Source organism: Cyprinodon variegatus, unplaced genomic scaffold (genome assembly GCF_000732505.1).
Source record: "Cyprinodon variegatus isolate N-32 unplaced genomic scaffold, C_variegatus-1.0 Scaffold194, whole genome shotgun sequence".
Taxonomy (NCBI): domain Eukaryota; kingdom Metazoa; phylum Chordata; class Actinopteri; order Cyprinodontiformes; family Cyprinodontidae; genus Cyprinodon; species Cyprinodon variegatus.
In genome coordinates, this window is record NW_015150647.1 from 771,514 (window position 1) to 798,876 (window position 27,363).

General features: G+C 37.7%; 1 protein-coding gene across 1 annotated transcript in view; it reads left to right on the forward strand.

Moving 5' to 3' along the window:
* Window positions 1–27,363, forward strand: part of robo2 (roundabout guidance receptor 2) — a 165,784-nt gene that overhangs the window by 112,699 nt on the left and 25,722 nt on the right. The window contains exons 11-19 of the mRNA XM_015379547.1: window positions 2,102–2,333; window positions 7,489–7,613; window positions 7,700–7,871; window positions 10,675–10,863; window positions 11,698–11,724; window positions 17,435–17,477; window positions 22,658–22,785; window positions 23,791–24,063; window positions 24,946–25,071. Of these exons, the coding sequence (XP_015235033.1) occupies window positions 2,102–2,333; window positions 7,489–7,613; window positions 7,700–7,871; window positions 10,675–10,863; window positions 11,698–11,724; window positions 17,435–17,477; window positions 22,658–22,785; window positions 23,791–24,063; window positions 24,946–25,071 (1,315 nt within the window). The remainder of the gene's footprint in view (window positions 1–2,101; window positions 2,334–7,488; window positions 7,614–7,699; window positions 7,872–10,674; window positions 10,864–11,697; window positions 11,725–17,434; window positions 17,478–22,657; window positions 22,786–23,790; window positions 24,064–24,945; window positions 25,072–27,363) is intronic.

The following is a 27,363-nucleotide window of genomic DNA, read 5'->3' on the forward strand; positions in this document are numbered from 1 at the left end:
CGATCCATCCATCCATCCATCCATCCATCCATCCATCCATCCATCCATCCATCCATCCATCCATCCATCCATCCATCCATCCATCCATCCATTTTCTGTCCCACTTTATCCCAGCTGGGATCACGAGGGGGGTAACTAGATACAAAGTAAAGTAAATTCGCAGTTACTTTTTATGATCTAAAATGAAACAAATTTAAATGATTTTCCTGTCAGTGGTGTAAATTGCTCAAATTGTTAACCAAGAATGTTGTGCAAAGGTGAGACGATTCAAGATGCTTATTAGATTAGAGATACTGACATGGATAACGTCTTTGTTTATGGACAAAATGTGTGAATCATCTGCACACTTTTGCCTGAAACTTTAGGGAGCGTAAATAAGTGTATTTGCCTCAGGTTTCTGACTGTTACCTTTCAGATAAAATTCTGTTGGCGCTAAGATCTACCATCCATTTTCTGTCACGCTTTATATTAAAGATTAAAATGTGGAATTTGGAACAACTTCTAAGACTTTACTTCAAAAGTAAAAATGACTTTATTCTGAAGCTATTCACCCAACTCTTTAAGTATACCAATGGCTTTCTTATCTCTCTTTCTTGTTTTTTCCATCTTTAAATCTTCAATTCTTGTCAGAAACTGACAATAGTTAACATTAAACATCAATTTTTAAAGCTTCCCCTGGAGGGTGATCATTTGTTTTATGTTGGTGGAGGGGAGGGAGGTTATCAGTCTGTTCCCTCCAACTACACCATTTGAAATATTAAAGTGACTTTAAGGTAACCAAACATCAAACATCTGTAAAATGGTTTCTTTAACCACCGTGAGCATAAAGGGAAATGTCGGAGACACCTGGAGATTCATCAATCATCCATCTTCCCTTCAGCTGCTTCCTTCCTAAAACAAAGAATCCACAGCTAGAACTAGATTAAAATATTGCTAATGGTTGCAGAATCCAGTTTTCTTTTTTTGCTGCAGAACTAATGCATTTATCTCCCTCTATGCAAGCGTTTAGTGGGCTTGTGTTATGGGGGTTTGAGAAGATTAAAAAAGGAGTTCCTTCCTGGATGCGAGTGTTTTATGTTTTGATTGCATGTTAATGAGGACAAAAATGCTGCTGAGATTCTTCAAAGGCTGAGGTGTTCATTCATTAAATGTGCTAGTTTATTCTAAGTACAGGGCTATAAATCACTCTGTTGCAGATATTTACTTCACATCACTTAGCAGAGGGGAGGCTGTTTGCATTTTGAAACAAACAACATTAGCGGTTTTTCAACTGACATGTTTATTGACCCTTGCAGTAAGTCTCACGCCATATCCCCCCAAGACCTGGCTTTTAATTTAATGCTAAAACCATTGCTATATGATTACACTGTGAAGTCAACATAAAAAACTGCAGCCTAAATCAACCAGAAGTCCTTTCTGTAAACGGAGGGGCTGCTTTTGTATTTCTCAATCATCCCATTAATAAAAGTCCCACACCACCATTGGGGGATTCATTCTGCTGATTTACTCAGTCTATGCTGGTGAAAAACAGCTGCTTAATATCCCACTTGAAAGCTGCGCTCACTTCCTCCACTGTTAACAAGCCATTATAGTGAGTTATGCTCCTACTCCTCCTCTGCATAAATTCAACTTTTTCTGTTTAACTAACTAGACAAAGTTTACAGGGAAGTCCCTTTTTGGGCTTTTGCTCATCACACACAATGCCTAAGTGTTTTTCAAAGGAAGATTTCTGCTGTTAACACCTCTGCTGTGTATTCCCATGGGTATATATATTTGTGGCTGCATCACATTCTTATAGTTGCAGCCCATCCTAAATGTAAGGAGATGTGCTATAAGGTATCACTGTGTGGTATTTATTGCACATGTGGGACTTGCATTTGTCTGTTAAGATGTAGCTGATGGCATGAGGTAATTTCCGGGTGTTATATTTGAGCAAAGTGTGGCATGACTTGTGATAAAAGCCCCATTAAACAAGTAACAGCCTCTAAAGTGTCAGGCAAGCAGTCTTGTAAAGCAGGAAAGCATCAATGTGTGTGTGTTATCCTTTAAGCTGCTTAATGCTTTCTTTTCAGTAATAACCCTGCTTTCATTGCTTCTGCAGGTGGACCGTCAGTCCCAGTTCATCCAGGGTTACAGGGTTCTGTACAGGCAGACATCAGGGCTTCCTTCGCCGGGACCATGGCAGAACCAGGATGTGAAGGTGCCCTCTGAACGCAGTGTTCTCCTGTCGTCCCTCAAAAAGGGCATTGTTTACGAGATCAAGGTTCGGCCTTATTTTAACGAGTTTCAAGGCATGGACAGCGAATCCAAGACGGCACGGACCACTGAGGAAGGTGAGACTTTAAGTAATGAGCTGCACTTCGCCTGTTTTTATCTGTGCATCTGGGTTTTTATCACCATTTCAATGACAAAGCACTTATGGAAATCAATTGTGCCTTGAAAATGATTTCATATCCTTTAAACTTTATGTTTTGATATGTTAAAACCACAAACCTTATAGTGTTGAGATTTTAAGTCCTAGAAAAACCCAATGTGGTGTCCAATTGAACAATTAAAGAAATATTAGTGTGTTTATGAAAGAAGTATGAGTTGTGAGCCCAACAAATCTAATTTTCATAAAAGAGTGAAAACAGTAACACCATTAAATTCCCTGAAGCCATGTACGGTCAGAGACATTCATGTGGAAAAAATGTGCTCATTATTAAATCATTATTTAACCTGTTTGCCTACATGCAAAGCAGTACTAGGCTGAAAATGATTTACATGCTTAAAATTTAATCAGAGTTGCACCACCTCCAAAGACAACAAGCTAGACCCTAAACCAACTTTACATCAAAGCATATTCTGCTCGGAGAGTCTGGTCAAAGTCAAGCCCTTAACACACTTATAAATCTGTTGGAAGGTCCGGTTCAGTCCAGTCCAAATGAGCTTGAACTTTACCAATTAAAAATTAGTAAAAATTACAGATTTTAGATGCAAAAAGCTGGTATAGATATTCACAAATAGATACCATTTCTTTACCTGCTCATCGGTGCATTAAGCAAGAGGTGGGGTACATACAGGACAGGTCAGAAAAAACCACGACTGGTGGAGGAATCAGGTGTACCTGCAGAAAGAAAATATACTTAGGGAGATCATGTACACTCCATGCAGGAAGACCCCAGGCCTTGATTTGAACCCTCAACATTTTTAATGCATGGAAACAGGTGTGTTTACAGCAAAAGTAAGTAAACCTTGCACTTGCATTTTATGCCTTTCTTTTGCTTTATCTTGTTTCTTTCCTTTATATTGTTGACTTAGAATTGACAGTGATGCTACTAACCTTCCTCTAATACATCACTCAGCATCCTTAGACTTAAACTGTGATTGGAAACTTCACACAAGCCTCTAGACAAAGCTGATCTGTCATCCAAAGCTTGATTTATAGAGACTCTGACAAGGCCACATCGCAGTGTGGTACAAAATCACTCACAAGGACACACAGAGGGTTTTATGTTGGCCAAATTTACTATTTTGACCTTTGGCTTAAAAAAAAAAGAAAAAACTAAAACACACACATCAGTACCAAACCAGCCTTTGGGTTTAATGACTTAAGGTAGGTTTTATGGTAAAGGCTTATAATATGTCCTCTCCCCAACACAAAAAGACAAATACAGACACTTTACTCTGGAGGTGAAGCATATCTTGCCCCAACATATTCAGACCCCTGTGTATTGTAGACAGTTCACATCCTGTTGTGTTGACAGGCTCATTTATTTCCCTTTTCTCAAGGGGACCATATCTCCTGTTGCCAGTGTGTGTATGTACTGCTCCTAGTGACTGGCCACAGGAGTGGAACTGCCACCACATTGCAGCTGTCCCCAACACACACATGGAAATACATAGGCACACAAACATTAGGTGAACATACTCTTGCCAGCATATCTATCTCCCATAGCCCTCAGAAGCTACATGTCCAAGCTATTACCTTAGCTGACGGTATCGCCTGCTTGTCCTCTATCCACTCCCTGGTCCCTCAGAACCTTAGCCAAATTCTATTTTTATCATAACCCTGCTGCTTTGCCTATTCATAACTAAAACACAATTAAACACTTAACTGTGGGCTATTCATGCTGCCTTAGATGACTAATAGGGGGAACTTAATGAGGAGAAAAAAATAGTTCAAGAGGTGATTAAAATTTAGCTTAGCTAACAATTAAATTACCCCCAGAGAAGGTTAGGGTAACTGCAACATCATTTTATTTCCTTCTCCATGTATTTACAAAGGCTTGGCAATAAAATATAATATAGCCCCTAAGTTTGTATATATATTTTTCTACTTAAGCCACAGATTTTGAAATTTTGCTGGTAATATATGTAATGGAAAATACATAAATGCATAATTTTAAAGTAGCATCTAAATGACGCAAGGTTTAAATTCTAAAGAAATAAGATGGCTGCCTTCAGATGTCAGGTATTTACAGAGTCAAGTCATTTAACAGCATCCCACATTTAAACATGTACTGAGCATATTAAAACGACACAATTGGACACAGGCTGTACTGTGGTCATCTACCTAAATTTACAGGCAGGGCAAGGGGAGGAGCCACAGTGATGATCAGCTTAGGTGGGGATATACAGTATATAACAGGACTCACACACTCAAAAATTCAGGCCTTTATGGAAAAGCATGCAGGAGAAATAACAGTCTAGGGGTACTGCAGATATGTGGAAGAAGGTGTTCTGATCACATCAGCATATTTATTTTTAAGATATGTGCAAAACCCTTTGTACAGCAGAACACTAGCACTGCACATCACCCCAGGGCAAAGCATTGTGTTAGCAGCAATTAGTCAGAGAAGATGGACTGAGCAAAATAAAGACCAGTCCTTCAGGAAAATTGTTATAGGCTGCAGAAAACCAGGGAAGGGGTTCAACTTCTAGGAGCTTATACTCATGCAGACAGAATTGCAATGGGTTGGCTTAAATCAAAGCAGGTGCATGTGTTTGATGAGTCAAAGTTTATACCTTAATCTTTTTGAGAATGTGTTGCCAGACTTTAAAATTCTTGTTAAAAGTACCTCTACATTCATTCGAATAAAGCTTGAGGTATGTTGGAAGAAGTTATTGCAACAAATACATTCTAAAGATGAGCAAAAGTCGTGGAGACTGTTCTCAGAAGATTTAAAGAGAGTTAAATAGATTTATTACCAAAAGCGTAATTGCTGTTAATTGCTTATTGAACGATTTTTAAAAAGTTGATTCCAGTTTGTTTTTTTGTTTTTTTATGTGAGACGTCAGATTAAGAAAACTATATACAAATGCACATCACTCTGCTTAATCTTTTATTTACAGAAAAATATTTTGAAAGGCATTGTTTGACCTCCACTTTACAAATACAATATTTTCCCCTTCGCAAAGATTCCTGACATAAAATTCCTCTTAAAATAATTGGAAATTGTTATCATGTGACCGAGTTAAAAAATGTAATTCAAGGGACACGTAGGCTTTTATGGCGGTCTGTTTGGTTGATAAATTGATTCTGGATCCCATCCCAATTCATCTGAAAAACAACCTAAATTTAACTGATGGAGAGCATTTAGGCAATGCAATGCCTGTTCAAGAAGTGAAAATATCAAGAGAATTTGTTCATTTGTAGGCTTACTTTCTGTGATTCACTCTACAGAGATCCCACCTCTTTTCATTAGTTATTGGCTACTTTTTAGCAAGATATGATCTGTTTGTATTCCTCCCATCATTCAGCACAGCATGGTGTGCACATACTAGACAGGGGGTCACATTCCTGCCTGCCATACATCACTCTGCTAATGGCCCTATTAGCACAGCCTCCAAGGCCTCTAATGAAAAATGTGTATTGTTTAGCACAAATATGCATGATAATCAGCTGCTAAATCATTCATAACATTAACTTTGAACGACATTGTCAATGATGGCTTCCATGGACAAGCTAGGCACTTCATCACCTGAACGTAATGCAGGGCCTCAAAGCGCTGAGCGTGATGCTTGATCAGATGCTCGCTTGGTAGATTGTTTCTAATCTGGCCAAGGTGTTGAGTTCATCATTGGAACCATTCATCTTCCACCATGCCAGGGCCTCCTGGCTCTCTGGGGGGCGGTGTGGCCAATTGCACTGAGGGATGAGCACAGATTTACGGGGTGACACGTGCCATTTTGGATGGAGGTGAGGTGAGGGAGAGGCAGCCCAGGAGTAATTGACCTGTCAGTATTCTGCTGTGGTGCCGCTCTCTTGCCAGCCACTGCGGAAATGAGAAAACATTATTTTTAAAGCGTTATTTCCAGTTGGACCAACCGTTATTTATTTTTCCTTTTACGCCTTGTGGGGTCGGAAGATTGTCGCCATCAGAATAACAATAGAGCTTTATGAAATCTTGGACTGCTCCTGTTTCTCTCTCTCCCTGTCTCCCAGTGGAAGGAATAGATGCATTCCAAGGTACCTAACATGCTCCATCCTTACCTACTGGCTTTAGTTTAATCTGGCTGATCGATAAGAGCCTATCGATATGTTTACCGAGACTTTGTTTCCTCCTCCTAAATGCTCTTTGCTTTTTCATATTTCTTTTGCCTCTGCACCTCATCTCAGTATCTGTTGACCCTTGTGTCAACTGGTCAAAGATGGAATCTTAGCATGACTGAGAAGCCTGGCCGTAGTCTGCTGGGCCTTCATCGCTAAAATCAATATCAGTGTCCTGTGTGCAAATCCACCAGACCAGAGCAGAAGCTTCTATATTAAATCACAGTACAATTTTATAGACAGCTGAAAGCCATATGATATCTGACCTGATCTTATCTTAAAAAAAAAAAAACCTCTGTCTACTGCACCTTCCCCATAAAATGCTATTATTTATAAAAGCCACTTGCATTTTTATTTGTTTCCCATTAAGTTCAAATTAAGACACACTTTTAAAATATTAGAACACCTTGCAATCGTTCAAAAATCACACTTTTATGTATTTTATTGAGATCTTATGTAATTGATTAACATAAATTAGTGAAGAGTTGTGAAGCCCACCAGAACTTCTGCATTATTGATAAAAAAATCAAAAAGTTAGGTGAAAATATATTTTGAGGCATCTTTATTCTGATGCCTTGAAATAAATTGACCAGTATACTTCAGAAAAAACTGAATAAAAAAGTTTATTTAGAGATGTTAAAGAGTATTAGTGACAAAAAATTGCATAAGTTGGAAAAAAAACACAGCAGGCAGCTCAACCATGATGCCTTGTTTGTTTATAAAATAATGTCTGAAAAAGATGTACATGCGTTCACAGTTTTGGGTAAGCCTTTTACATAAAATTCCAACAAGTGGACTGAAGCTTGTTGCTGTAATGTGAGACACTGCTGAAAGGTTTATGGGCATGAAATTATAAGCAAGGCTCTGTATATTTCCTACTTCATTACTGAATTTTTGTTCATAGTTTAAGAGCTACAGAATTTTATATTTGACTTCTTAATCTGTTTCTCTCCCAGCTCCCAGCGCTCCTCCTCAGCAGGTAACAGTGCTAACGGTGGGAAACCAGAACAGTACTTCCATCAGCATCTCCTGGGACCCTCCTCCCCCAGACCACCAGAACGGCATCATCCAGGAGTACAAGGTTTGCTTCAGGAATTCCTAACGAATTATCATTCACTATTGCATGAAAATAGAAACTACTGTTACTTTTTTTTCTTTTATCATCAGATCTGGTGTCTTGGGAATGAGACCCGTTTCCATGTAAATAAGACAGTGGATGCAGCCATACGCTCTGTGGTGGTGGGCGGGCTGCAGGTGGGAGTGGTATATCACGTGGAAGTAGCTGCCAGTACAAGTGCAGGAGTGGGAGTCAAAAGTGAACCTCAGCCTATAATCATAGGTAAGATATATTATAGAAAACCATTGCAGTCTTTCGACAACCAGTTTTAAGAGACTCATGGTGGGGGCTGGGGCTTAAGGATGGGTGAAAATGGATGATATTGTTGGAACAGTGTTGTTTTGAAATGTGTTCTGACTGTGTGTGATTTATGTGGAGCTCTGCCAGATTTTCTCTGATTTGACCCATAACTGATGACTTGGCCTGCAGCGTGTTCTTATTTCCCCAGTGTCACTCACATAATCCATCTCTAAGGGCAAAACACTGAGCTTGCACTTATAATATGTTTTGTTTGTCTTTAGATCTGTTTGCTTTCAGAGGTTGTTTTTTCTTTTTGCACAACAATGTGGATCAGAAGGTTTTTCATGCCGGTATTGGTGAACGATCCACATAATTGTCACAGATTAGTGTTCCTAAAAGTTGCTTTTTGGTTCTGCCTTACTAAAGAAATATTGTCAAGCAGACTACCAGGGGTGATGTGGGATTGGGGATCAATAGAGACCATGGCTTTCTACTCTCATTTCATGTGGTGTGTTGTACTGGCAGTGGAGTGAATTAGAGGCTGAACAAAGCAAACAGCCTGATCACCTGGGGCTTTGTTATGAGCTTTTAGACTTTGTCTTTTCAAGTCTGAACATTGGATTTCTCCTCACATTCTTTAGATCTGTGTCTGGCTTTGATGGCCAGTATCCCTTCTAAAACCTAAAACTTCAGATGATGTGAAGATTCCCCAAAAGGGAAACATGTCAAATCTAGAATATTATTCACCAACACACCACATAATACCATACCATATCATACCATACCATAGAGCCATCTGATCATCTGCAAGACAAATTATACCATTAAAACAATATTAAAATCAATAAGCCCTGAATGAAAATAACTCTGTATTACAATGATACATCAATTATATAATTAATGAAACAAATTGTGATGGAAGAAAATAGAGAAATTAAGTTAAACCATATCAAAGGTTAACATCTTAGGTGGTGTTGAATGCCTAGGAGAATGATTGATTTTTTTGAAAATGAGGTTTAAAATCAGAAAGTGAAGGGGGCTGATCAAGGAAAGATCATTTCACAAGTTGGAGCAAAAGCATTGTCTCCTCTGAGCTTGTGCTTAGTTTTTTTGGTAGACTTAGAAACAGTTGATCTGCTGACCTGAGGCAACAAGAGGATGTCTACAGATGTAGCAGTTTGATGACTTAGGGTAGGCCGAGGCCATTAAGAGCATTAGAAGCCAATAAAAGGATTTTAAATAAATCCTAAAATATACAGCAACCACTGCAGAGAGATTAAAAGTCAATCAGACTTTTATGTGCTTGTTAAAAGATGTTTCATCTAAAGCTAAGAGATGCACTAACCACTAACTACTTTTGAAGTGCATTACAGTAATCCAGCAAATAGGTTACAAAGGCCTGGATTATGGTTTAAAAGTTCTACTGAAAAAGAATAGCTTTTACCTTTGCTACCTACCTCTAATGTAAAATGATGATTTTACGACAGCTTTATAATGATTTTTTTATAGCTTATTTTCTTGCTTTCTTTCCACTCTGACCCCTAAAATAGCAACAGTTGGCATGATCCACTGGTCCAAGGAACCATTACCTATCTGTTTGTTAAACTGGAAGGTATTACAAATTGTCTTGCAAATGCCACTAAATTTAATAATGAACTTTTAGAGGTACAGAAAGACTTTCATAACGAGGTGAGGGGAGGTTTCAGGGTGACGTACGTCCTTCTTTTCTGTAATTTAGCCATGCGTCCTTTGGATCTATGTCCTGCTTTAATGGCTTACCCAATAACCAAAGAAAAAAAAAAGTGTCTAGACCATATTAGTACCAGATTAGCTAATGTAAAAAAAAAACATATTTGTTTTCTTCCTTTCAATAAAACTTTGCAGCTTTATTATTTTATTTACAAGTAAATTGCATTTAAACGCAAGATGGCTATTGGCAAGCTATTATAAACTTAGAGTACAATGGTTATTATTAGTATTCATTAGAGGTAGCGTGCTACATCTGTCAGCAAATATACTGATATTTACTTTTGTTCTTGTATAGGCTGATACATGCATATGTTTAAGAATTCGTTATTGAATTCAGTACCCACGCCTTAAATTATATCTCCATTTGCTCATATTGGATTAGATTGATGTCAAATTAATCTGCATCAGACTAAAAATAAGTTATATTTTGATTTATAGCATAGATTCCTCTTAAACTTCGATATAAAGTAAAGAAAACTATCGATGTGACATGATGCATGCACCACCAAAATCTTTTGTGAAGATGGTTTTTTTTTTTCAAGAAACTGTGCGGTTTGCTTTTGCTCATAGCTGATTTGTCTATCTCTGCATCTTTGTCATTTTTCAAACCTTACATTGTGTTTCACTGACAATGGTTTCAAATGTCTGCCATGCTTTGCCAAACACAACAAAATGGTTTGTTGCAAAAGTAGTTTAAGCTTCAACTTTGTGATGTTTTGTAGCAACACTATTTTGATGGTGTCTTCACTTGATGTGCAATGTTCTTTTACTCAGTTTTATTTCCGGTCTAGATTTTCAATCACCAGGCATCATTTCTAAGAATTGACAAGTCATACTTTACTTGAGCTAACCTATGCCATTGTGATTTTATAGTTGTGAATAAATCTTATATTTCAAAGGTCTGGGTGCTTTATAGATGACTGAAGTTTCCTGTCAAAGATTAAAAAGACTTATAGCACCACTGATCTGTCCTGTTTCCATTCATCTCTTGACATAGCTCCATATTAATCTTGTCTGCTTGTTTTTGTGCCCTCAGGAAAGGAGTTCCGAGACGTAATTATACATGGAAACAGGAACAACAGCATCACAGAACAGATAACTGATGTAGTAAAGCAGCCTGCTTTCATTGCCGGTATTGGAGGCGCTTGTTGGGTCATTCTCATGGGCTTCAGCATCTGGCTTTACTGGAGGAGAAAGAAGAGAAAGGGTCTGAGCAACTATGCAGGTAAGTGTCACATGAATGCTCAGGTGCCTTAGAAATAAACTATTTGAAAAAAATCCCCTACCTCTTTTAAATCATTTTTTCTCCTTTCAAGGAAGGTTTTATCATAAGATCATTATTGTTCAATACCATAGACGCTGCTAGCAATATAATCAAGATGGATGCTCTGTTACAACTCCACGGGGAGACAGATGTTAGCTTAGATCATTTCCGAGGGCTGCTGTTCTTGACAAATCCACCCACAGAGTTATTAGCCCTGGGTGATGGAGCCGAGTTGCCAGAATGGACTCTTTTCGGGTCTATGAAGCAAGAGTTAGTCCGGCTCAACACCCACACACAATGACCCTCACGTATTTCTGAGTGACCCCTAGTCGATATTACCAGGCATGTCCGCTTGCACCGCCAAGTCCAACCTATTTCATCTGAGAGGTGTATATGGACAATGAGCTTATTTTATTTCATTTTTTTTTTCTTTCTCTCCCCATTTATATGCAGATATTTAAAAAAGATACATTTATGAGAATATATCTGCTCATGTTTCTGGTTGGTCTGTTTAATTTTCATCTTCATGTGCTACATTTCTATGTTTGTGTTTAATTTTATCTATTGCTCTGTCCCTTACTGGCCTCTGAGCTGGCTGCTTTCCTGGCTAAGCTCTGCACGCTGGGCGAAATTGTAGCTTCGCAATGGTTGTTTTTCTCTGAACCTCCTTGCATCTCAGCTCAACTCTGACCTGAGTTTGCAGAAACCAGCACCCCCCACCCCCCCTCACTCAAAGCTCTGCATTGCTTTGCAGGCTTTTTAACACCCAACTTTTTCTGTCTTCTTGTTTTGCAGTTCAATCCTTCACCTTCACCCCTGCAGGTACTGTTCATTTGTCCCATCTCCCCACCCCCCACAGGAGCGTAAATTCATTCTCCTACCCACGTTTACTTCCCATGCCCTGACTGCCAGATGTTTGATCGTGTCAAATGAGAATTTTAAAACACTTTAACCCATCGCACAAGAACATTTAGAAGTCAGTTTTGCTATAATGCCATGACCTTTAACCCAAACCTTTTTCCCTGCAAAGCTTACTATGCATCCTGTATAATTTTTTAATACTGTTTCTATGATAGGTTTCATTCTGTCTATTGTGCTCCCACTGCCAAGACTATCCTTGTTCTGTTAGTTAATAATCAAGTAACCCTGTGCCGTACCTATTTACATTCCTCTAGCGTTCTTTACACACCTTGGTGCTCCATTTCTTTTTCTTTGAAATTATTGTCTTGTTCTTTAATTGCAACATCTTCCCACAAAAACTAGACTTTTCTTTTCTTTTTAAAATCTCTGGCTTAATTCTGATCTGAAACAAGACACCTTGATGGTTTTGATCAGTTATTTCTTCACTTTTAATGCCAAAAATATCATCATGTACAAATATTTGTCATTGGATGGAATATATGAAATGAAAATTAGGCAAAAGTTATAAACAAAGTACTAAAAAAAAAAAAAAAACTCCCCCAATCTACTGCTTTGGAAAAGCATGTCACTTCAAGTTGTCAATATTTCACATAACAACCTTGAATTTAAATGGTTTATTGTTTGAAAGGGAAGGAAATCATAGCTAGTCTGCAACGTGCTGTATTGTGTTAATCTATATTCAGCCTCTCTGCTTAAACTTTGTAGAAACACATGTTTGAACTATTCTTTTAAAGTATTTTTCAGTGTTTCTCCTTTAGCTTTAAATGTTTTTTGTTCCATTCTTGTTTTAAAAAAATAGATAATGTTCAGTTAAATTCAAACCATAGCACCCTTAAACTAACAATTTAAAGCAGCACTAACATGGTCACCTTAATAATTCCTCCTCCTCTGGTGGTGGTAATATAATAAAAAAAAAAAAAAAATGAGACGACTGAGCCTTGCTGCAAAAAAAAATAAATAAAAATAAAAAGGCTAATCAAACCATTGCCAGAAAAAGAGGAGGAGAAAATGATAATCGGAGCGGGACAGAGCTTGCATAAAAAGGAATTTGGGCGTTTGCTTCAGGGATCAGACCTCAAATAAAGACAAGGATACAAAACTGATGCAGACCTGTGACCATATCTGCTAACATTTGTGCTAGCATTGTGACATTAGAGAAATCGATTTAGTGTGCAGCTATAAAACATGGAGAGGCTGAATAATCTTATGAGAGCAATAAAAACAGTTTCCTTGAGTGGAAGACTTACACTTAACTGAGGTGTAACAATTACAATATGAATCTAAAAGGCCCCTTTACTCTAGTTTACATTTGATAATGTACAATGCTACCCACTTCGTCTGGCATCCGGTCATGATATACATCATGTAGAGCGTGATAGTGCTGTCGGTGAGGGGTGCGCAACTCACAGAAGGCAGTCAATTTTAAAACAGTGCTATTTGCAAAAGGTCCTGCAGAGGGAGCGAAAGTTATTCAGTGCTGCTTTAAGTCTTTGTATTGAATCCCAATAGGGATCTAAATCTTTGGCTTTCATTTGGCATCCTAACACATTAATTTGCTTAGCTGTGAACCATTTTTTACTAGCTTTGGATGGATAGATAGGTGTGCTTTACTACCGTGCAGTTACCTTTTACCAGTTCAAGGTGTGTTGCGAGTTTTCCTGCAGGTTTTCTTCCTAGGATTCTCCTCTTCCCTCTGAGGAACAGCAACCTCGAGATCATGGAGCAGTTGCTGTCATATTCACTGCTGCAATGCTCAGTTTTTATCATAATCTTTAGGACCTGATGGCCACCAGGCTGTTGATGTCATGGGGGAACCCTGAATGCATATGAAAACCACCTGGACCATCAGAGGACAGATCTGGGGACTTTTCCGTTTCCTTTGTTATTTCTAAATAGCACCATATTTGTCAAAATATGCACAAATCTGAATGTGGCCCCTGGTTAAACTATAGCAGTGCATACGTTTGGTCTCTACAGAGCAGCTGTAACAACATATTAAGGCAGAAGTGAATAATGTTATTCATACTTTTCAAATTTGAAAACGGTCTTCTGAAATACCAAAGAGGAAGCCGGTTATTTTTAATAATAGTTTTTACAGGCAAGCACATTTTAATGTTCAGTTTTGCATATATTATATAGTGAGACTGCGGTAATATTTGGAACATGAAACTGAATGTGATTGGGGAGCTTTACAGCACTGCTGTCTTTGTATTGACAATTAGCTGATGTATCGTGTGTCCTGTCTCAGCATAGTAAAGCTGTCAGTACAAGAGAGGTAAATCACAACGATGTGGTGGCACACAGCCAACAAGAATTAGATTTGATGGAAATTTTATATGCTGATTACACTTCTTCAGCCCCTTCCCCTCCGCCGATGCTTATTAAAGGGGATTAATCTGTATTCGTATTGGAGAAAGTGCTTATCTCAGAGACAGAGGCGAGAAACCCAGCCCAGGCATGTCACTCTAGCTAACATTAAAGTGTTCCTCAGCAGCCTAGACATGTGGCTGCACTCAGATACGACTTCAGAGGCCTTCTTGCAGCATAGCCTTCCCAGCCATTTCCTGTCAACCCTCACTCATACTAACTTTTGCTGGTGATGGAATATAAGACTTGGGCTACAGCTCTGACTGAATAAAATGTTTTTTTTATCTGTTTACCTTTCTCAAAAGTAGGTTTTATTTTATAAAAAAAAAAAAGGTGCTGTACTGTAAGTAAAGACTGAGAAAAGTAAAGAAATGTAAAACAAAACATATTGAATATAATTCCACACCATCCATTGATTTTTTTTTTATTTTTATTTTTTTTTATGAATGTTGATGACCATATTATTTCATTTCATGTTCAGAATTATACTGTCCATCTCACATTTAAATTTCCAAAAGCAAGTTAAAGGGGCATAGTATTGTATGACATTTGTTTAATTTTCAAACCAGTAACATACTTAAGTTGCAAAGAAAGTTTTTCTAGAAGAATACCCCATCTTGCTGGTGTTTTTTTTCTTTCATGTTTGTGTTTTATGGTTTTCTTTCTCAATTTGTTAGTAAATAAAGCCCTTTGTGCATATTTTTGACAACGTGGAGCGGCCAGAGACACGATACTATGAAAATATGTGCAGGGCGTAAACAAGGATGGGATATAGCTTAACAAGTTAGAACCTACCGGTGAAGTAAAAAAAAAAAAGCAAAGTCTAAGATCCAGTGTGAAAAGAGTCGAGGTACAAACAAAATTATGAATAGATAAAGAGGTGGGTGCATGAACTTGATTTCTTCCTTGATGTCACAATAAGGAGGCTCTGGGGAGGATTCTTTAGCACTTAAGGTCGATCAGCCTTTAACTGTGCCGAGCTTTTGCTTTTCTGTGGAGCTTTTCAGATCGGTAATGTTCTATTAATTAGCAGTCTTTATTGTCATCATCTGGCTTCCTGATAGTTCTGTGTTAGCCTACTGCCAGAAAATGGCGCACATGTCCATTTATGTCTGGTCATATTACCCAGTGCAGGAATTCTATTTACGCTTAAAAAGGACAATCAAAACATTATCAGGTGGGATGCTTGGCGAATATAACTTTATTTCATTGTGATTAAATGTTTATTTGGTAATTTTTTAAACAGACATATAACATGGCTTTGCCCCTTTTAAAGACTACCCATTTTTCGTGAGTTCTTTCTGTTTCATCAGACAAAATGTGAATTTGTTTTTATATTACTGTTAAAGAATATTGAAAAAGTTGATCTTGGATTAGGATAGAGATCTATCATCTCTGCAAGAAGTTAGAGGATCTCTCATCTGTTTTGGGAGTTTCCTCTGGCTCTCGCCTGTTTCCGCGTCATTCTTAGAAAAGCCCCATCGCTTGCCTGAGCATGTTCTGGAATCAACTTAAATGAAACTGGAAAGAAAAAAGGAAGAATGTTGAGTCTTCCTCTTTAATCTCCATCTGTGAAGCAAATGAGCCAAATTACTAACAGCTTCCCTTCCTCTCTCTCTCGCTCTAGTAAAGCAGATCTCTTATTTTCCCTCTTTTCCCTTTCTTCTCTTTGGAATGAGGTGAATTCCAAAAACCAATGTTTTTTATCTTCTTCCTCACAATCCATTGAAGTTCTTACAAGCTTAGAACTTTCCCTGCTGCTTTGTCATCATGACCACAGTGAAGACGCCTCAATTTAAGAGTTTTCAATCCAGAGAGAGTGTGCCAGCTTTTATCTTTTTCATGGATCAGGCTACATGCATGGCTTCTGGGGATTCTTGCTAGCCACATGACCAGAATCTCAGATACAATAAAAAACTCAAAGTGATTAATGAGTCTTCTGCCTTTTCTAATCATTTCTTTAGAGTTTAATCAGGAATCTGATAGTGACTCGGCAGCAAAATCAAAGAGATGAAATTAGTTTTGCTTCTCATCTGGCACCTTGTCCTTGGAAGAACACATGACATCTTGATTTATGTAAATCAAAGCAGTATACAAGCTTAAAAAAAGAAGCAAAGACATCGCCTGCAGAGGGAGAACTGAAGCCCATTGTGAATCCATTAACTAGTGGTGCAATAAAAAATGAAAACCATAAGCACATAGCGCTAAAGTACAAGGACAAGCTGGACAATACAGAGGACATTGTTTTATTATAAGTATGCAATACTTTCAATGGACTAAGACCTTTTGAACCCAAATGGTTCTCCTTAATGTTACAAACACAAACTTATTAACTTCTGTGTTCTTTGTGACAGATCAATGTAGAGTAGCATTTAGTTATGAAGTTTAATGTCTTATAACACATTCATTTGGTCAGTTTTTACACTCAATTAAAGTCTAGTCTAGAGTGCATTTATTATCAGCCCCTTACTCTGATACTACTTAATAAAAATTATTGGAAACATTCAGAAATAACCTTATTTGTAAAAAAAAAATTAGAGTTTTGCGTGATACATTTAAATGCCTTCAATCTATGACTTAGTTTGAATTATTTTGCAAAAATGGATTGGGCTAAGATTTGATTCTCTAGATGTGCAAAGCTGGTTTACTGTCAAACATAACATTAGGTTTGCAGCTGTGGAATAGAATAGAATAGAATAGAATAGAATAGAATAGAATAGAATAGAATAGAATAGAATAGAATAGAANGAATAGAATAGAATAGAATAGAATAGAATAGAATAGAATAGAATAGAATAGAATAGAATAGAATAGAAAATCCCTTTATTGTCTAACAATGGGGAAATTGTGGCGTTACAGCAGCAAAAGATTGTAGCAAAAGTCTTCACACAAATGTTGACCTTAAAAAGTGTATAGAAATAACAGAAATAGTAACAGAGTTAAGAAAATAAATAAAATACTGTAGTGAACAGTGTTTTTCCAACATAATTATAAAAATTGCATTTGTAAAGATTAGTGTTTCTACAAGTATTTTCTCAGAGGGGCTGAATACAGATGCATACCAAACATTTTTGAGATTAATAGAAAAAATGATGTTAATTTGTGTTGGACTGTTAATGTAAATATTGATAAAGAATAGAAAAAAAACGTACTTCTCTTTAACATGACAGTACAAAAGATTTCAAAGTGTATAATAATGTTATTTTCTTTTTCTTCTTTCTTTCTTTTTCTTTCTTGCATTTAGTGACATTCCAAAGAGTTGACGGCGGTCTGATGAGCAATGGAAGGTGAGTACAGACACAGAAATAAAGGGGAATGTTATCTCTGTTTTTAAATTCTCTGGCCTCTATGCAGTCTGTCCTCCAGAGTCACACAGCAACCCCACTGATAAATGAATGATAGGTTTAAAAGATTACCAACACCTATTTTAATACCTAACGCACAGGTCTGCTGCCCAAATATAAATTTCTACCACATCTCCATTTATGCATCGATAGATATACTCATAAATCTCCTCAACAGAATTAACAGAAACAATTTAAGCATAGAGGGCTTTTATTTTGTCATTTATCTTCCGCCTGCTGGCTATGGGCAACTCTGGAGCCATCTTGAGTGATAAATTTCCCTGTCACCTTGCGTGGGCGGCTAGGATCTGAGCACATGTAATAATGTAAAAATAATTACCCAGAGGAGATGTGTGTATGTGTGTGTGTGGGGTGTGTATAGACATCTCCATACAGCTTGCTCCATTCCAGTGCATGTTAGTGAAATGAGACGGACCATAGTGAATGGGGCACTTCTTAGTTGAACCGTTGTGGGGATTCGAGGAACTCCCCTGAGAATCCCAGGTTTCTCTCTATCTACTGCTTATCATATCTTATTTGGTTAAAAGAAAATCACATCTTCAATACTCACTGAAAGATTGCGACTAAATTTGACCGCATTTCTCTTCTGGTTTCTGGAATGGTGTTCATCCCATAGTCTAGTGTCAATATATTTCATGTCATATGTGTCCTTTCTCTATACATATTTTTTTCTGAAAATTTCTTTTTCTGTACATATATGCAGAAATTGGCAATTTCAGCTGAATTGTTGTTGAGCTGCCACCAATCGCTTAATGAATTAGTCACACAACCTGCTTGCCATACCATTTTTCATCTGTTTCCTGCTGCTATGTTTGTCTTTCAATTTTCCACATAAGTGGTTCCAATTCTTCCTCTATGTGTGTGATTTCTCTGGGATGCTTTGCAAATCTTTTATCAGCAGTTCTGAATGCAACAATTTTCTAAAGATGCAGCAATCAATAGGACAGAAATTTGGAGTTGCCCAATTTTCCATCAATTGGCATCGATCAGTAAAAAGCAGGTCAAACATGGAGAAAACAGCTATTGCCTTTTTCACAAAATACCAAAATCCATCTGTAGATTAGTAAAATGTTTCTGGGTGTATTTTGTTTCATTTATCTTATTCACAACAATATACCCATTAAACATACAGTGACATATTTCAAGCATTCATTATTCTTAATTCTGATGGTTAGGACTTACGGATAATGAAAACAAAAAAAGAATTTAAAGAATGCAAAATATGTTGCCCAACTGAAGGTCTTTCAATCTATTTTGCAGTATATCTGCTGAATAGAAAGGCAGTGCTGATTTAGCCTGAAATGTAGTACTTTAAAGTCTGAAGGCAGCCCAGTTTCTCAAACAGCTGTCCTTGACTCCGTATGGTTACCTGTTAGGTTAAAAGCACAGTGATACAACAGTGATTAAAGCAGGTATTGGTAATTTTGCATTGTGGGCAAGTGCAACATTCTTCTGAAATCTGAAATTATTATTGGAAAGGGAAGTATGCAGTGCTGCAGAATTTCCTGGTAGACAGCTGTGCACTATTGGAATCGATAAGACACAGTAGATCACAATCAGCTGATGACATGCTTCCTCAGATCATCACCGACTGCAGAAACTTTGCACTGAACCTCAAGCAACTCAGATTATATGCTTCTGCACTTGATTTCCAGACTTTGTGATCAACTTTCCAATGAAATACAAAAATGTCCTTTTTTTGTCCTCAGAATAGGACTTTGGACCTTTTTCATGCTCCATAGTACCTCAACAGAGTAATACAGCAGTTGTGTGGGTTACATCAGTGTTTGATGGCTATGGAAACCCTCATAACTATAGTTATCCCTTCCACTGGTGCACATACTAACCTTTTCTTTCCACTATACATTCTATCAAAAAATTTCCTTTATCTGAGCACATCAGTGAGCATACTGGGAATATCCTGCTTCTTCAATGACCTTTTAAGGATTATCTGGCATTCATTTTTATCACAGGCTTTATGGATTATTCATAAAAATTCACATGGATTATTTATAAAAAACAAATAATTTAGATGGCCTAGTAGTTAAATGCATAGACGCGGATAATTTTTGTAACTCCATCATTTGATTTGGATTTAAAAGTCTTGCCACAATCCTCTTTAAAATAAACTTTTTATTTATTTATTTGTTGTTGTTTTTTTATCTTTTATAGGATTATATTCTGCTTAAAGGAAAAAATGTCATCTGTCATCATATAAATTAGATAGACCGAGCCTAGCCCATACCTTGTTGGATATCAGAATCAGCCTGGAAGTCCAGAATCATTGCATCTCTATATATATTTCCCAAGAACATGATGCATCTCTGACCTCTAAATTGAGCCTTTGATCTGTTTTGTTAGCCACTCTAAAGCCATCATATCCCAGATGTTACATTTTCCCCATCTGTCCAGAAAGTAAAAATGTGACGCAGAGGATATCTGAACAAAAGCATGATAATTTGTTGCATGAAATGTTTATTGCATTAATTAGACAATGGCAAATGAAGGCACATCTGTTTCCATTTTCTCATTGGCTCATGCCAAATTGCTCTGACTGAACAATTATGCTTAATCGATCACAAAATAAATGATTCATGGAAGATGAATAGGCTGCAGATTGCACAGACCTAGACTACTTGGCTTTGGCTGCTCAATTGAAATTGATAAAAAGCTGATAAGGGTTCATTCCTTAAACCTCTGCCAATAGGGAGATAGTAATTAGGGGCTTGTAATAACTTCCTATCTCCATGCTGATCAATGTTTTACCAGCACAGATTCACTCTTTTTGGCAGAACAACGTGCAGAGGGAACAGGTTTTATTAAATCTGTTGCTATAGAGATTCCTTCCCAACCTAGGCTTTGAATCCTAAATGAGATCATCTACTCTGAGGGTTAATCCATGAAGTAATCTGTGTTTTCCATTGTGTAAGATAATATTTATACTTTAAATCCAAGTTTAATCAACTAGTCTACTGAACCATATACAACAGATTTATGCAGTTGGTTTGAAATGAATCTCACTTGACTTATTTATAGGAAGCTTGGTGTCAGGAAGGACTGGCACTATTTATGGATGCATTTTGGCTTATCACAAGTTACTGAAATACTTAAAAGAAGGAAGGATGTTGCTTCAAGTGGGATTTCATTGCCCAAGGTTGCCATCCATCTTTAGTTGGACAGTGAATAAAAGTAAGGCATCAACTCTTCATCAGGCAGATGTCCCCGAAACCCTTTTCATTATCCCTACACATCATGCACACCTTTAACAAATATGCTTGGTTGAGATCAGTCTTATTTTAATTATGCTTTGTCGAAAACAGGAGTGTGATAAATGCAAGGACAACACAGCAGTTTTCACTGTCTGCTACTTCCTTTTCAAATCTAACTTATAAGAGGGAAAAAATGTCTTTGTTCTCAGTCTTTTTTTTTGCAGCATGAGCGATTTTAAATATACAAAAGACAGGGGGATGTGGAATTGTGTAGTGGAAAAATAAAGGAAAATGGGGTTAGGAAAATATGGTATGGTAAGAAAGAATGATGGCAGCGGTGGAACATGGCAGCCAGAAACAGAGGTAGAAGAACAGGGAGAGATGTATTACCCTATAAAAGTGCATGTGTCTGATGCACAACCATCAATTTGAATGACTCGTCTCCCTCGAGGGCCTGCTTTGGCATTCAGGAGCCACAGCGAGGGCTCTTAGCTCGCCGCCAGGACTGTAGTTCATTTGGACTCCTCCCTTTGCTGAACAGCTTTTCTCATTAGAATCGGTTGCTGAGACAGAGAGTGACTGCAGCACACCCATTACCTGCCCTTGTCCTCAGGGTTTGACTCTCTCCTAGTCCCTCAGAGCCAACCAATCACCCTGCTGGAGCTCAGACAATAAGCCCCATCAGATTGCCAAGTTGGAAGTTACAGTATTGCAAAGCTTCTCAGGGTGCAGATTCCATAATGGGTTTCAAATACGACTTCAAGTACAGAAGTAAGCTGCTGTTATTTCCAGTGTTTTCTCTGCTTTTTTTTTTTTTTTTTTCAGCTCTATGTTTGCTAAAAACATTTTTTTTTTATTGACTAAGCTGGACAAATATAGCATAAAATATGTTGGGAAATGATCTATATGGGGTGAACATTTTCACACAAACAAATAACAAAACTGAATGTGCATTATAAAGTTTTATGTGACAGACTCACTGCATACATGTAATGTGGGAGAAAAATAGTACACATTGGGTGAAGAGGACTCAAGTCCTCTTAACTGGAATTTGACTTGAATTCACAGTTATTTCTGTTCTAGCAGGTAGGAAATCCTAATAAAACACTAAAGTTTTCACTTTTGCACATTTTAGCTGATGTAATTTGTCCAAATGAGCATAATTAACAAAGGTATTTAACTGCTTCCTCATGATTAACTTGACCTATGCTACAAACAGCTATAAGCCTCAGATGTCATTGTGCAGGAAAACGTTCCTAATGGCCTCCCACCACTCACCCATGACGGGGTAAAATCTTGATGGACACTTCCCGCTCCCTGGGGAGAGAAATGCCACCTGTTAAATAGAACATCCCACTCCCCCGTGATGGCATCCCACCATAGCATCATGATGGGACCAGTGCTAAAGCTTCATCAAATGTCGTCAAATGTAGATTTAAACTGTGAGGAAATCTCCACATGGGGTTAATGAGAAAACAGCAAATTGTACATGGTATTAATTAGTTAGGAATATTACATACACGGCTGCTATTATCCGCTCCTGCAAATATCTGTAGCAGGCATTACTGACTCCACATTGTTGTTCTGCATAATAGCTAAATGATTGTGAGAAAGGCACAGCAGGAGAAAAAATGGAAATAAAACCATGCTTGTCTGAAGTAAATTTTTGTTTGTTTTTTTAAACAAGAAATTTATCTGTGTTACTTTCCCCCTTCTTCAGAAATGCTTCATTTGGTCCATAGGCATATCTCAAACATTATTGTATAGAAAATAATAACGTTTAGTGCGCTATATGTTTTTAAATCCAGAAGAGATATAGATTTAAATGATATCTTATAAAAAACATTTGATCCTGTTTTTAACTGCTGTGTTTCTACTTTGGTTTCTTTTAAGCCGGCCTGGTCTGCTGAATGCCAGTGACCCGGGTTACCCCTGGTTAGCCGACTCTTGGCCAGCAACCAGCCTGCCTGTCAACAGCAGCTCTGGGGGACCAAACGACCTGACGAATTTTGGTCGAGGAGGTGAGCATTCTGTTTTTCCAGCAGCATTGAAATTGAGACCATAAGTTAGAGAAGTCGACATCCCTTTGTGTTTGAAAAGAGCTCATGTTGTTTGTCATGTACATATATGCATAAAAAATGTACACAGTCACGCATATTTTATATGTGTTTGAACATATTTATATCTCACACCATAAGGCACTGTCTGCATTAACAGCAGGGGGAATCTGCTGTCACCAAGTTGAGCGATGGCAGATACTCAAGCTTGGTGTCGTTGCCCATACTTCAGAGTAGGAGAATATGATGGGGAGAGGCAGGCAGCGGAGAAGAAGGGGGGTGGATGGATGTTTGAAAGGATGGTCTTGAGCAGCGAGTCGTGAAGGACAGGCAGAGCTTGACTGACGCAGATGTGGACACTTCCGCCATGGCTTTATATCATCTCCCCTTCACTGGGCATGCAAACCGTGTGTTATGAGAAGAGCCTGGTTTCTGTTTCCCTTACTCTCTCTCTGTCTGGTACAACATCCACACAAATGCAAAACATGAGCGTTATGCCTCATGTATGGAAACAGAATGTAGGGTATAGAAATATCCAGAATTCATGTGTGCTTTAAACAAAGCTCTTTATCTTTATGGAGAAGAGTTGTAGGAAATTGCAGCTGACATTTTGTTATTTAACTGAATGTTCCAAGTGCATTTTCTTAAATTATGTCTGTCAGTCATACAAAGCTTTATGGATTATAAAGGTACATCCAGATCTAGATTGCTGCTCACTGTGCTACTGTATCTCGCACTTAGAGAACCTTTAAATATCAGATCAATAGAATACTGAATACTTCTTTGGAGGGTTTTCAAACAACATTTTTTTTAATAAGAAAGACATATTAATACTTAAAGTATTAATGTTTATATGCTTCAGTTACTTCAGTTCTGACAAGAATAAGATGCTTGGCTACATTCCTGGTTTGCAAATGGATTAACCCTGTATTAGCTTTCCTATAACTTTCCTCTCTTTCTCTTCACCAGATCTTCCCAATGGACAAGGAGATAAAACAGGCACAATGTTGTCTGATGGAGCCATCTACAGCAGTATAGATTTTACCACTAAGGCTAATTACAACAGTCCTGGTCAAACATCCCAAGCCACTCCTTATGCAACCACTCAGATCCTCCACTCCAGCAGCATCCATGAGCTGGCTGTTGACCTGCCTGATGCCCAGTGGAAGACCACGCTCCAGGCTAAGCAGGAAATGGCAAACCTGGGCTACTCTCTGCCTGACAAGAACTCCTGCAACAACAGTAAATCAAAGATCCCATTAGAAACTTGTTTATTGAAGTGTTATACTTATGTTTAGGAGGTTCAACTGCTATTCCTTGTAAAGATTTAATATATCAGACCCTCAAAATTATGTCTTTTGTGAGTGCTTAAAATTTTATCTTTGAGCTTTCCGGTCACAAAAAGAATATCCTTTAAAACCTTTAAATGATTCCACTAAAAGTCTCCAAATCCATTCTAACTTAGCTGTGATGGAAAGTGGAAGTTATTTTCTAGCAATCATCTTATTGGTTGCTCTGAGGTTAGATAAACCCTTTAAAGAGTTTCACAGTAAAGCCATCCTTTAATTTCCTGCAGAGTTTTCATAGCAAGCCTATTCCTGCCCCAGTTTTAGCATAATTACCTTATCTGTTTTATCTTTTTAATAGTTAATAACACCTTTTTAGATCATTAATACAGGTATTGTGTTCTTATACATATTTTAATCTAATTTACAGCTGCTCTTTTTCTATTTTTTTATTCCCCTTATTTAATGATTCTTTAAAAACATGTACCGTAATAAAAGCTGATTACTTTTTCCTGGACAGGGACATATATTGAAGTGCAGTCTCTACTCCTGACTCTCTGATCCTATTCCAAGAATTGAGATCAGTCAGAGGAGAAGATTAAAACCACATTTTTCTAATCATACAAAAAAACGGAAAGAAATCTGATTTCCCCCAGTGAATATGTTGTCTATTGCTCAAAGGAAACGGACTGTGAAATACTGGAAGCTCGTTCCTTCTGTGTTTCCTAGATTTATCCCGCTTGCTTTTTTTGCTCTAACTGCATGTTTTGCATGTGCTTGTGCTAACTGCCAATCACCTGATGCCACTGTGATTTTTGCCCTCTAACCTCCACTGTAGCCCTCCTTTTCATTCCTGACTACCGATTGGCCGATGGATTGTCTAATAGATTACCACACAACCAATCACAAGATTTCAGCACCACCAGCTCTCACAACAGCTCAGAGCGAAGCAGCAGTCTCTCAGGTTGGTTTACACAGCAGAGATTAAAGCAGTCTGGGACACTTTGCTCCCAAGCCCATCTTTATGATTGACCAATGTCCGAATTGCTTCATTGATCTGTTATTTGCATGTGCAGGTGACATTTTCATAAACACATTCCCTTCTTCCCTCACTAAAGATGCTTGGCTAAATCTGTTCCCTCTCTTGTTTCCAGGTCATTGGGCTCTTACAAAATAGTTTTTGGTTGTTTTTTAACATTCAACAATAGTATTGGACGGTTAAGTGAAAAGATGAACATTTTTGAAGTAAAGGCACAGAATCAACAATCGCAGTTACCTAATATTGACTGGGAAGTTTCCATAGAAAGTGATTTTTTAGGGGCTGATGTTGGTCCACCATGTCTTATCAAGTTTAAAGTCAGTTCAGTTGTCTAGTAGAATGTTTTAGGGCAATTAAAGTATGGCGATGCCAATTTATTTTTTCTGGAGCACTTAGAGCCTTTTAACATTGACAACCAAGCGCTGGAGTCACTGTCCCAAAATGGACAGCAAACTGACTTGATCTAAACCCAGTAGCAGATAGGGTTTAAACCATGGTTTGGGTCTAAGGGGGCAGAGGGAAGATGACCAGACTTATTGGTCTGGTCTGTTTAAAATTTTCTGAAAAACTGAATTTGGGCTTTTCTTTTAAGTAAACTGTGATAGTCAAAATAAGGAAGAGTCAAACGTTTTCAATATATCAGTCTCTTTGTTTAATGTATATGGATAAGTTCAGTTTTTAATATTGATTATAAGATAATTTATTTTGATAAATTAACTTTTTAAGGATTTTGTGAATGATTGCTTTTTACATGAAATGTGTGATAAGAAAAGAAGTTGAGGCTTTATCAGAGCACAGAAGTGAAAGTAGAATGTTGCTGTTAGTCTGAAGGCGAGACTTCTATGCTTTTGGTTGCTTTGTGTCTCACTGTTTGACTGAGCAGATAGGAGTAGAAGCAGAGGGAGTTTTCAGGCAGAGTGGACTTTATCCACACCCGCGCTCACAGACACCATTAGAGATGCTTGGCTGGCTAAAGTGGCAAAAATACCTCCCTTTTCCCTCATCCCCTAATGGTGGCCGACTACACTAAAACCCATGTTCAGAGAATTACAATGTCATTTATAGGACACCCAGGCAGCCCTCCTTGCTGCCTCCCTTCCTGTCTCCTCTTTTATCTAGTTACAAGCCACTGCCTTAACTGCTCTCTAATTCAATGCTCTGGACACTGTTGGAAAGAATGAAGGATCTGGAGTTGCCCTGCTTCAGAGACAGCTCTTCATATACACCTGCAGGTTAATGGGGACTCCAGTCAGGCTCTGGCCTATATGAACATCTAATTTGATAAACAAAAGTACTGAACATTTTAGATTTTAGTATTGGTGTGTTCTAAAAAGTAAATTAGTGTGTTTCTAAGAATATGTTAGAACAAAAAAATACAGTATAATCATGGTTTTCTTTCCTTTTTTATGATAATTGTTTTGAGGCCCCAACTGAATTACTAACTTTTTAGGAAATTTATTTTGGATTTAAAAAGAAATCAGCCTCTGCGTAAATTACTTGTCCTATTTAACCAAACACATGGTGATATCCTGCCTGAAGGTTACAAATTCCATCATCATCATTCAAATAAAAAATCTCTTAAACATTGCAAAGCTCATGTTGTCTTTTAGGATGTTCTCTTAATCATTAACTTATGCAGCTTTCACTTGAAATTTAATATATTCTAGATGGGGTGAGGAAAGACAAAATCAAATGAAAAAAAATACAAACTTTGTTTTTTTTTCCTTTGTATATCTGTTTTTTTTTTTCTGGCACCACATACTTTTTGGGGGTAAACTTGTAGCCTTTTCCTGATAGATTTGCAGTTTTACTAACTTTCTAACCTCGTTTCAGGGATAAAATTACAAACGCAACAAAGCAAGTAGGTGATTGTCACCATCTTCTTGTTGGTGTTTGAATGTAGTAATTTATTGCTTCAAAAATGGGGCGTATCAATTTGCAACTGACTTAAGCTGTTTTTTTATTATTTCCAAAAAGGTATAAATATCCTGTCCACCAACCCATTACACTGAAAAAATTCCTATTATTTTTATATTTCTTTCTTCCCAGGAAAAACTTAACATTATAACCAGATGCAGCAGGAAATCAAGGTTTTGCAGAGTGTCTAATTTGGTCTGGATATGTCCTGGTGCTGAACTAAATGTTGTGATAATATAGAAGTGACAAATCTTTCAAATGGGTCTGATGCTATCTAGCCAACGGAATTAACCCGATGTA